This window comes from Cricetulus griseus, chromosome 5, assembly GCF_003668045.3.
Source record: "Cricetulus griseus strain 17A/GY chromosome 5, alternate assembly CriGri-PICRH-1.0, whole genome shotgun sequence".
NCBI lineage: Eukaryota > Metazoa > Chordata > Mammalia > Rodentia > Cricetidae > Cricetulus > Cricetulus griseus.
The window spans coordinates 179396963-179410161 of NC_048598.1; the positions used below are offsets into that span (position 1 = coordinate 179396963).

The following is a 13199-nucleotide window of genomic DNA, read 5'->3' on the forward strand; positions in this document are numbered from 1 at the left end:
TTGTGCTTCTAGCATTTACACTCTGAGCCATCTCTCTGGTCTTAGGAACATATTTTATAAACATGAGCATCTTTTTTAAAAGTGAGATGAACTTGACTTTGCAGTAGTTTTCCCATTAAAAAATTAATTCTATGTTTGATTCTCCATTCCTTCCACCCTCAGATACATCTGCTTGTCATAGAACTTCCTAGAGTGCTGACAGGAAACAGTTGGTGCTATGTCTAAGGAATGTGCCTCAGATTGTTGGGATACACACACCACTGCAGCTGTATTAGCCATAGTGTAGTGTAGTGCAGGGAACTCCTGAGGTGAACTGTTCATGGCTGAGGTACAAATACTGATGGGAACGTGTTACTCCCACACAAAGTTGGGATGTCCTCATGTCATATAAGTGTGTCCATGAGTTTCCAAACAAACAAGCTATTTCAGCTTCATTTAAGAACATGTGGTTTCCCTAGGTGTTCAATAAATATCCCAGGGACACTCTGTGACCTCTTATTCTGTGACAGTTACTATTTGCTTATTTTGTAGTAAGTATATCATTGTGTCCACATGCAGCAACTAAGATATCCATTTGCCACTTGCTTTTAGATTAAATAAACATAAATAAAGCTTTCCATGTTTTTCCAACAAAGGTCTGTAATTTTAAGAAATCACAGGGATACTTAAATAATCTGAACAACTTGGTATTTATTTCCCATCATGAGGAGTGGAATTGAGAAATTCAATGAATGAATGTGATTAACTCACATATATGGGAAACAGGATGTCTACTGCTTCCAATGTGTTAATGCTCTACAAGGAAAATAGTTAACATTTTCACACAGTGCACGTTGGAAATTCACATGCTTGTAAAGATTAATTTAAAACCAATAGCTCATGTAATTGTTCCCTTGCAGGAGTTTCTTATACTCTTGTCTTGTGGGAAATGTGAGTGACCTTTGTACACATGCCAGGTGATGTCATCCACAGGGGCTGTCAACCCTTGAGTGGCTACAGAGTTCCTCATCACAGTTTTCTGCTTTTCCTGGTGTGTACTGTTAACTTTATCTGCTCACTCTGGTAGATGTCTCTCTGGCTACTGAAGGTAGGAAAGCTGGAGTGTTTACCTGTGAGTTACAGAAGATCAAAGGGAGAAGTGATGGTTGATGTTGGCTCACGGTTAAGGATCACAGGTTTCAAGTATCAGGAAAAGCAAAAGACAATCTACTTTTCCAGGTCTGAGACTCCTCTGGATTCTATTATAGTGACCTCAGCTGTGTGTCAAGAATTTTTGGTGAAAAAACAGACTATAGAATATGGGATTACTGGGGCTAGAGAGATGGCTCAGAGGTTAAGAGCACTAGCAGCTCTTAGAGGTCATGAGTTCAATTCCCAGCAACCACATGATGGCTCACAACCATTTGTAATGGCATCTTGTGCTCTCTTCTGGTGTACAGGCAAAACATGCAGATAGAACACTGTAAACATAATAAATAAATAAAATTTAAAAAGAATATGGGATTACTGACATCAAGACAAACAGAACTCATTGAATATCACAGTGTAAAGAGGAAAACCAAGGGATCCACTGTCTGTTCCCTAACAACAGGGTGAGGTCAGGCCATATGGCTGCCAGTGACATATGTTCACCACAGTGAACCTGCAGTTTAGGCATACTCTGGACACCAGGATTCTGTGGATTAACTTTTCAATATCTCCCAGGTATTCTGAAGAAAATACATACATGCATGAGCAATATTTATTGAATGTGAGATGACCCATTTCTGCTTTGTTTAGGGCAAATAATTCTTCAACAACCATGTGAGTCCAGTTGATACAAACCTTGAAAGCACCAGTTCTTACTCACCCAGGCAGGGTCTCTTGATTATGGTGAGTGATAACTGAATTTTAACCAGACCTCAGTGGAGGAAGCACAGCAAGGCTGAAGCTGTGACAAGTTTATTGTGGGAAACAGACTTTGAATACTATCATTAGAAACAAACTATGAAGGCAGGTGCTAGGAATATTACAGTGGTACTTTCCAGGATACAGTGATGATGCAATTATATAGGTATAAAATATTAAGGTCTAAGACCAATTGTCTTGTCAGTCTTCTGTATGTTTCATGGAATTCTAGGGAAGATAGAGAAACAGAGGTGGCCTGAATGATTTACTGCTTGAGGGAGGGGCTTGCCTTGCCATGAACTGAAGAGCACACAGTGTCCCAGGAGCAACCAACTTTACCCTGAAATCCTATGCAATGTGCATCTCAAGGCAACTGGACTAGACCAACTACATGATTCCCTGCAAAATATTAAAAGTCAAGTAAAAATACATTGACCATTTCTCCTAGGTAGAGTTATATGTCATGCAGTAATTCTTTGTAGTGACTCTGTAGACCAGTGTGGAGTGTGGAGAAGTCCCAATGGCCACCAGGGAAGACCATGGCATTAATGGGAATAATAACAAAACAGGGGCACTGAAAATCAGTCTCTGGCACATACATTTATTATCTACAGTAAAACAAGGGATACTTTTTCTCCTCATCTGAGCTCTGTGAGCATTGGAGTAGCATGGGTGTGTTATTGCTCAAGAGAGACTCTTCAACTTCAGAGTAAGTCATGACACACCAACCTGCATTGGAGCTCAGGACCAGCAGGGGACACAAAGGATCTAAGAATAAACAGTACAGACATGAGATGAGGAGTGAGGGACCCCATATCCTCTGGGGCCTCACTTCTTACATTCTATTAGCTGAACACCTGCTGCAGATGAAATATGAGATCTCCAGTTTCCAAACACTTAACAATTATCTGCTAATTGTTGAACAGATTTTATTTCACCATTTAGTTTATTAAGATTTATTTTTTTTTATTTTTGGCAAATGTATCATTTAATATAATTGATTCTCATCAGTTTCCATGCTTAACTCATGTCTGATTCTCCCATGATGCTACGCCTCAACTCCATGGCTCTTCTTTCTCTCTATAAAAAGTAAACTACTGGACAAAAAAGAAAAGGATTTAAAACAAAATAAAAAACACCAGGGACACACACCTGCAACCTACTGGAAAATCAAATATTAACTGCTTGTACACGAAAGGAAACACTACAATTTCATCTAATTTAGCATTTTTTGAAATTTCCATTGACAGTGGTAATGATGAGCAGAACTGTCAATCAATTTAATCAGGAAAAGGAACTAGTATTTGCTTGGGATTCTATTTCTAAATTAAGTGCTTAGACATTGATATTATATCCTCAGGGTCTACACAGGTCTCTCTGCAATTCAGGAGTTAAGCTAATAGTATCTATTTATATTCTCACAGGTCCCAGAAATTTGTGAATTGTAACAGGACATGTCTCTATATTACTTAAGTGGGCATGTACTCTTGTCCATTGCAACCTATGATAGCCATCAACATCCCATGTCCTGGAGTATGAAATCCAACTTTATAGATATTAGTCATCCCAACAGAAATTATGAAATATAAAGATAAAAACATTCATCACCCTGTTTGAGGGGATGAGTGTACCTCCATAATGAGAAGAGGTGAACTGACAGACCTCAGGACATCATATCAATTCTGACGAGTGACAAATGAGAAGGCATGAACCACAAGATTCCCAGGTCTTTCTATCCTGCAACATTAGGTGCATCTGATTCATGACCTGATATTAGGGGAAAATATTCATGAATAGCCTGTGTTTATGTAGGATGTATGTTTGCTTAATAATGTAGCTATTCTTCAGATATTTAAAGACATGTTCACACATATTCCTACATAGTGCTATTGGATTGTCTCTTTTGGGGAGCATATTCCAAATCCATCCTTCTTGCAAGAAAATGATCAGTTTCTGAAAAGCTTGAATAACACATGACCTGACCAAGAACAAGTGTCATTGATGATAGTATAGGGACAACTTAAAATCTGTCATTGAAACCTCCGGTCAACATGTCCAGACAAACAACAGTCATTTCTCCATGAAGTTGTGCTCTGTGGGCATTGAATTGGCAGGGATGGGTTACTGCTCAAGGGAGAAGCTGCAAATTCAGTGTAAGCCATGACAAACCAACCTGCAGGGAGCTCAGGACCATCAGGGGACACAATGGAGTCAATAATCCCCAGCAGAGAGCTGAGGTTGGTGTGGGGGGCACTCTGTATCCTCCGTGGTTTCCTTTCTAGAGTCTACTAGGTGACCTGCACCTGTTGTTGTTGACATGTGACGTTTCCATGGACAAATACAGTAACGGTTCTTCGTTAAACTTTTAGTAGGTTTATATTTTCTTGTTTATTTTACTCAGTTTGCATTTACATTTACAATTTTTGACAACTTTTGTGCAATGTATTCTGACCATGGATTCCCCTGCCCCTATTCCTCCAACATCTTTCATGTATCCTCTCCTACCCAACTCTCCAACTTGTCTGTCTCTATCAAGGAATAAATCAAACAGACAAAAATATTTGAGGGAAGGGATTAACACCAAGCAAAAAATAAAACAGCAAATACCATTATACACAAGCACACACAAAATCCAAAAACACAACACTGTAACCATGATTCACAGGCTGAAATAGTGAAACAAAAATGCACAAAGTGATATGAATGAAAACATTTTAAAAATACCATTGAGTGCATTTTATTTTGTCAGAGCCCATGAAGTATCTGAGCTGGGTAAAGGTGTCTCCTGGCAAACTTAGCAACATCAGTTTGATTGCTTAGACACACATGAGAGGATGCAAGAACTGAATTCCATACGTTGTCCTCTGAGAATCACACATAAACCGTAGTGCATGTCTTTACTGTTCATACCACTGAAAATAGTATAACAATTTTTAAAACTGTTACATGGATGGAGGGAAATTCCTGAGGACGCAAACCCACCTGAGAATATATTGGCATTAATGACTAATGGGAAAATATTTTCAATTATATTTGGAATTTTTCTGTAGGTTTCTGTTGTGCTAGGGAAAGACTCCCCCTCTGTGTATATACCTAAAACCTATTGGACTCCACTTGTAAATAGTTAATGAAATAAAAGAGGTCATAAACAGGGACAGAGACTTATTGGAAAGCCCCAAGTGGAACCAGTGTGGCATAATGGGTATAGAGACGATCATACTATATGTTATACATGCATTAAAATTTAAAATTTCACAATTTTCCCATAGTCTCTACCCTTCATTATATTTCCCCTCCTATTTTACCCTTATTCTAATAGACAATTTCACTTATACTTCTTTATGTGTTTCCTGTGACACATTGGAGCCACCGCCTCAGGCCTGGAATCTGTGGAGATCTTAGGTCCCGATGTTACTTCCTCATCATGTGTAGAGATCCCAGAACAGGATGCTTTATATCCTCAGACTGGGACCTCAGCATCTTGCTGCCTAACCTAGGTGTCCTCTACCTTCTTCTCCAGCAAGACTAGGTCCTCATCAAAGAAGTACCCTGCTCATGAATATGCAAATTACCTGAGTCTATTATGGCAAATACAAGGACATCCAGAACTCAGCACAGCATAAGATCAGTGTCCTCTCCATAGTTACAGAAGACACAGGTCCTCACCATAGGATGGAGCTGGACCATTCTCTTTCTTGTGTCAGTAACTACAGGTAAGGAGCATTCCAGTTGCAAACTTGAAGAAAGAACAGAGACTGAGGAGACAAAGATATACACTCTTCCTTTCTCTCCACAGGTGTCCATTCACAGGTCCAGCTGCAGCAGTCTGGGGCTGAGCTGGTGAAGCCTGGAGCCTCAGTGAAGTTGTCTTGCAAGGCTTCAGGCGACACCTTCACTGACTCTGATATAAGCTGGGTGATGCAGAAGCCTGGAAAGGGCCTGGAGTGGATTGGTGCTATTAATCATGAAAATGGTGGTACTGACTACAATCAGAAGTTCCAGGGCAAGGCCACACTGACTGCAGACACATCCTCTAACACAGCCTACATGGAGCTCAGCAGCCTGACATCTGAGGACTCTTCTGTCTATTACTTTTGGGCACGCAGTGTTGCAACCACATCCCGAGTGTGTCAGAAACCCTGGAGGAAGAGAGGAGGAGGAGAAGGAGGGGGAGGAGGAGGAGGAGGAGGAGGAGGAGGAGGAGGAGTAGGAGGAGGAAGCTGCCCCAGGTAAGAGATGACAGAGAAGATCAGTTTGGGGACTTGCTCAGAAACAATCATTCTAGGGTTCCTTTGTCTGACTCCTCCTCAAATACCTATATTGCTTTGTTTAACATTGGAAAGGAAATCTAAGTAAAATGTGGTGGTACTTAGGATGCCTCTGGAGTACACCATAACCTGAGAAAATCATGGCCAGTGACAGCCTCCATTGACACAGATCTTCTTTAATAAAACTATAAAACGGAAAGCTGCGATGACAAATTATGATGAAAATATATCTGGATTTTGAGTGATGGGAAGTTTTGCAGCAAGAGCTGAGAATAAAGTATAACACACATTTGACCTGTCAATTCCAAGTCACTAACATCTGGGCAAATAAAACCACTTTAGTAGTCTTAAGTCTTAAGTGACTTCAAGGTATTTAGTGGTAATGTTGTCCAGCAGAAGTTCCCACATCGTAGAATGAAAGACACATTTGTATCAGAATGCACTGCCTTGTAAGAATGATTCCTATAAATTGGACAAATGTATTATTAAATTACTTTTCACAGATCTCATTTATCAACTGGATGTATGTGCAAGCTATTTAAGGCAGGTTCTGAGATTATACCTTATTCTCTGCTGTCACATTTATTGCCTTCCCTGTCCAAGTACCCAGCTCTACAGTACCAAGTCTTTATCGAATACAGACCTACATTGCTACATCATCAACTCTTACTGTGCATTGGATACCATCTCCTCATCCAAATGCTATAGAGTATTTGGTTTTCAACAAATGGATAACAACCAGCATTGAGACCAAGATTACTTAGTAGTCTCAAGTGTCTGATGGAGTGTTATCCCATATCTCATAACATTAATTTTGCATGTGTCTGTAGTGCACCCCGCATGACAAGTATGAATTCCATATCCTTAACATGGGCGGGATCTATGCTGAATTCACTGTGGCAGTCATGAATCCTCTTGGTCAATATTCAGTTAGAGAGTATGCAAACCCATGCTGAATCTAAAATACTGCTTGACACAGCAATGACTGTGTAAAACACTCTCCTCTCTTCCTCCAACTGGGGAACAGGGACAGACCAGAAGGGGGAAATCCTTCCTCTCCTGGCCCCCAACTGAATGGGATTCTCTTATGTATTGGGAAGGCATCTGTTAGTGGCCGTACAAACTTCTCTTTAAGGCTTATCCTCTGTCTGCTGGAGGAGGCATTTTGATGTACCCAAAGACCTCATACTGAAAAGTCACCCACTGTGTGCAGCCACATTGGAATCAGCGTGGCTGTTCCACAGGAGGCTGGGAATAGATCTATCTCACCAACCAACTTCATCACTCTTGGCTATACACACAGAGGGCTCTACATCCTACTGGAGATACTCGCTCAGCCATGATCATTGCAGTTTAATTAATAATAGCCAGAATTATAAACATTCTAGATGTCTGTCAGATGAAGAAAATATATTACAATTGCTATAAGCCCTTATCGGTACAATCATGACACACCTACAGGACAGGTTGATACAACAGTGACCAAAAGCTTGAGAAATGAACCAACCAATCTCAGATTAGATATAAGTTTCACCCCATGTGATAGAACCAATCCCAACACTCTGTTGGCCAGAACCTAATATTAGACAGGTGAGTCCTAGGGTAAAGCAAATATTCCTGTTGTCCTAAAGGGATTAGTGATAAAATGAAACAAGTGAATTCTCCTATATTTATAGATCTGTATCTTGCTCGGTCTTTATCAGAGAGCCTCCTGCAAAAGTCTGAAATACAGGGACTAAGAGGAGAATGTGCAGAAAGTGGGAGACCTTGGAGCATTCAATGTGACGTCTCCTTCAAATCTGTCCCCTCAGAGCTTAGGAGGGAGCCCAGCAAAAGAGGATGCTCACAGAAGATAAATTCCAGAGGGAAATGAGGACACCAAGGAGACAAACATTCCAGACACAACAGCATTGATGCAGATATTAGCCCACTAAGACTCTGTAGACACCTCACAGAGCCTTCACAAGTCTAAACTTGATGGAGTCACAATGCTGAGAGAAGAAATGGACAGAAGCCATTAGCCCTGTTACAGAAGCTATCTCCAATTGACAACTTGCTCACAAAGACAATGTATTTTTCAGATGGCATCTCACTAGGTACATGAAATACTCTGAAGGAAATTTCCTTGCCTAGAATTTGATGGCCGACAGAAAATGAACTCAATTATGTTTTTGGATATTCTTTGTCTCATAATGCTTTGTCAAGACATTTTTTTACCTCATATAGGATTTTTCTATATATAATTTGGATTCTATTTTTGTGTTTTATTGGATTTCTTCATGTGCAAACTTACAAATCTGTGAAAATATTTTTCCCAGGGTTTTCATTGGTCCATTTGCTTTGTTTTTTTTTAGTCCTGTTCCAGATTGATATTTCTACTTTATTTTATTTTGTCATTACTTTAGGTTTCTTTTGTTTTCTAATGAAAGATATATAAATGGAGTGTATTTGTGTGAGAGAAGAGTTAGGATAGGGTGCGAGGATTTGGGTGAGGGGAGACATTCATTAGAATATATAGTATGAAAACATTTTCAATAAGGAATAAAAAATAATTCTGTAAAAATTAAGGAAAAAGTCAGAGGAAGGAAGGAAGATAAAATTAATTTTTGTAATAACTTTGTTGTGTAAATCTCCCATCTGCCCAACAACTACACATGTACCCACTGCTGTAATAATGACAAGGCTTTTTCATAAGCAACCAACTTAACTTTGGATACTATTCCAATGAGGAAATTTGTGTCTGGTACTATAATCCCTGGCAAAAACCCATGGCTAAGAATGTCATAGATCTGAAACAGGAAGTTTTATTGTTATTTAATGAAACCAAGGTGCCACTAATTTACCTTTAAACATCTGTGTTTGAACCCATAGAGAAATTCTGTGCTCACACTCATCTGACTAGATTTTGTGTACATTAAATGGTGAGAATTCAAAAGACGAATGATTGCTCAGGGTGCAGAAAAATAAAAGAAAGGATGGTTGTGTCCTCAGCCTTCAAAGGTCAATCATCACCCTAAGAGTAATAGTCTATTTGAGATATGAGAGCAGGATATAGGGGGAAAGGGTACAGAATACTATGTCCTGGTCATGAAAAGCTACACCATAATTATTCTACAGCAGCTGCAGTTGCTTACATTGGACCTGTATATGAACATCCTATCAGTAATGAGGCTTGGATAATGGAAGGGCTCATGGGGTCTAAGTATCTACCTTAGGAACTAATGAGTCCTGCTAGATTCTGGGTTAACAGGGTATTATTTTTTAATTTTATTTATCTCCAGTCATGGGCATGGAGTGGTATCAACCTTCCTCTTTTATAAGGACAAGGCTGACTCTCCACATGCAAATGCATCCCCTAGCTCCAAGTTAAATCCCCTCCTGAGCTGTGGGAGCTCACATCTCTCTCACAGGAGGCTGAACTCTGAGAAAAGGGGCTGTAGCCTAGAAGATGAGGCTGCTTGGTATTCTGTACCTGGTGACAGCCCTTCCTGGTGAGTGTGACCATTTCATACATGTGTCCATGAGGGGATGTGACAACATGTGATTGACAGAATTGACTCTTCCTGTCTGCAGGTGTCCTGTCCCAGATCCAGCTTCAGGAGTCAGGACCTGGCCTGGTGAAGCCCTCACAGTCGCTGTCCCTCACTTGCTCTGTCACTGGTTACTCAATCACAACCAATTACGCCTGGAGTTGGAACAGACAGTTCCCAGGGAAGAAGCTGGAGTGGATGGGGGACATAAGTTATGTTGGTAGCACTGACTACAACCCATCCCTCAAGAGCCTCATCTCCATCACCTGAGAAACATCCAAGAACCAGTTCTTCCTGCAGCTGAACTCTGTGACCACTGAGGACACAGCCACATATTACTCTTCAAAGACACAATGAAGGGAATTTAGAGTAAGTCCAGACAAAAACTTCCATGCAGAGGAGCTCTGGGCCATCAGGGGGCGCTCAGTCCTAACCAAGCCCAGTAACTTAAGACTTCAGAGCAGGGAAAGAAAAACATTCTTTTCCTCTGAATTGATTTCACCTCCCTAAGCACAGAGAAGAAAGGGGGTCTTTTCTCTCTAGGATACTGAAATGCTGTGTTTATATGAAGTCACATTTGTTTGCTTCTCACTGTGTCTCTCAAGACAGGCTGTACAGTAATAATAATAATAATAATAATAATAATAATACTAATAATAATAATACAGTAATAATAATATTTCTTGTCCTTTGGGTTGTGGTCCTAGCATTTACCATCTGAGCCATCTCTCTGGTTTGGGGAATATTTTTTTCATATAAGCATCATTTTGAAAGTCAGCTGACATTGGCAAAGCAGTGCTTGACCCATTATAAGAATCTATTCAATGTTTGATTCCCCATTCCTTCCAACCTCAGATACATCTGCGTGCCATAGCACTTTCTAGAGTATTGACAGGAAGCAGTTGCTGCTGTGACTAAGGAATGTGCCACAGACTGACTGGGATCCACACCTCACTGCAGTTGTGTGACCACCCCATAAGGTGGGTGAGGGATTTCCTGAGGTCAATTGTGCATGGCTGAGGTACAAAAACTGTTGTAAGGTTGCTACTCACACCCAAAGCTGGGATTTATTGTGCAAACAGTGCTTGCATTTGCATTTTGATTAAAACCATCACATTAAACAAATTCTCATGTGTTTACACTGATAAATACTATTTTTTAAAATGTGTGAAGAAGAAGCAGGTACCATACTGTAGACTACTGGGGACAACATTTGTAATTGGGATGTGAACTCCAACATCCATTTTGGTAGGGATACCTCCAATAACAAGTTTTCTTAAATGAACCACCTGCCATGACTTTCTGTTCAAGAGACATGGGAAGAGAATTCAGTGTGAACTCAGACACAAACCTCCCTAAACAGGAGTGTGGGGACAACACAGGCCCTTAAGAACTGCTAGAACTACTCAGAAATACTAGATGGAACTCAGTACTGAACTGACACCATGTGCTACCTTGTAAACGAGCATATGTCTGATTACATTTTAGAATATGTGGTTTCCTCTTCCTGTTCAAATAATCTTCTAGAGATCCTTGGACATGTCATATTCTACCACAATTTCAACCTGTTTCCATTCTCCTAAATACACCATTATTTCCCCATGGAGAATATTAGGTATATTGATTTCCCACATGGTCTGTGGCCATTAATCACTAGGATGGGAATCAAAAGAGGACTGGAGGGAACTCCAGAACCTCTGTGATCTCACTTTTTAAAGTCTATTAGGTGAACAACACCAGCAACTTTTGATATGTGAAGTCTATAATTTTCAAACACAGTTAAAATTCATTGTCAAATATTCCACAAATATTTAATTTTCCCATTTTTAAATATTTATTTTTGATTTTATAAAACATTTTTACTCAATGTACTCTGATGTGATTCAATGTCCAACTCCTTTCAGACTTGTTTCATATATCTACCAGTTCCCCACAAACTTTCTTTTTCTCAATAGAAAGGAAACAAATATACAAAATGAAAATAATTTACCAAAAGAGAAAAAGCCACCATGAACACACACCTGCATCATACTGAAAAAATAAATACTAATATCTTATAAATAAAAGAAGAGTGAAAATTCTCCCTATTAAGGAGTTTTGGGAATTTCCATTGACAGTTATCCCCATCACTACTACCAGTTTGAAATCAATTTTGTCAGAGAAATTACCAGAAAACTTGGTTGGGATTCTATTTGGAAATTGAAGGATTAGGCTCGTTTTATAGCCACAATGTCACACATATCTCAGGAATGGATCCTTCCTCAGACACGATGAAGATTTGGACCTCAGCATCCTGCTGCCTGATCTAGATGAATTCTACCTCCTTCTCCAGCTTGACTAGGTCCTTATCTAAGAACCACCCTGCTCATGAATATGCAAATCATGTGAGTCTATGTGGTAAATACAGGGATGTCCACACCACCAACAACACATGATCAGTGTCCTCTCCACAGTCACTGAGCACACAGGTCCTCACCATGGGATGGAGCTGGATCATCCTCTTCCTGGTGACAGCAGCTACAGGTAAGGGCTCCAAGTTCCAGACTTGAGGAGGGGCAATGCACTCATGTGACAGTGACATCCACTCTTCAATTCTCTCCACAGGTGTCCACTGCCAGGTCCAGCTGCAGCAGTCTGGGGCTGAGATGAGGAAGCCTGGAGCCTCAGTGAAGTTGTCCTGCAAGGCTTCAGGCTACACATTCACTGATTATACTATGCACTGGGTGAAGCAGAAGCCTGGACAGGGCCTGGAGTGGATTGGATATGTTTATCCTTATAATGGTAATACTCAGTACAACCAGAAGTTCCAGGGCAAGGCCACACTGACTGCAGACACATCCTCCAGCACAGCCTACATGGAGCTCAGAAGCCTGACATCTGAGGACTCTGCAGTCTATTACTGTGCAAGACACAGTGTTGTAACCACATCCTGAGTGTGTCAGAAAACCTGGATTAGCACAAAGCTGCCCTGGGACTGAGATAACAGAGAAGATTTCCCTGGAGACTTACACAGAAACCCTTATTCTGAGTGTCTGTTACTCTGTTTACTCCTCAGAGTCCTACAGTGCCCTGTTCAGCTTTTCAGAAGGACCGATGTGGATAAAGTAGTGCTGATTAAGAATGCTCCCACAGGATTCTAGATGCCCCTAAACTGAAGAATGGATAGAAAACATGAGGTATAGTTACACAATGGAATACTACACAGTAGAATAAAAACAATGGAATCTTGAAATTCGAAGGCAAATGGATGGAACTAAAAGAAACCATTCTGAGCTAGGTAACCCATTCACAAAAAGACAAACATGGTATGTACTCACTCATATATGATTCTTAGACATAGAGTAAAGGATTACCAGCCCACAATCCACAACCCCAGAAAAGCTAGGCATCAAGGAGGACTCTAAGAGAGACATACATGGTCCTCCTGAGAAAGGGAAAGGGACAAGATCTCCTGAGAAAATTTTGAGCATGGGGGGAGAGGAGAGGGAGCTAGGAAAATGAGAAGGGGAGAAAT

The 13199-nt window shown here is 40.4% G+C and overlaps 1 gene segment (V, D, J or C); it reads left to right on the plus strand.

Annotated features, from left to right (window-relative positions):
- The first annotated feature begins 12162 nt into the window (after positions 1 to 12162).
- Positions 12163 to 12618, plus strand: LOC103164588. The segment is given in 2 exon segments: positions 12163 to 12208; positions 12290 to 12618. Coding segments are annotated over 2 exon segments (375 nt in total).
- The last annotated feature ends 581 nt before the right edge of the window (positions 12619 to 13199 follow it).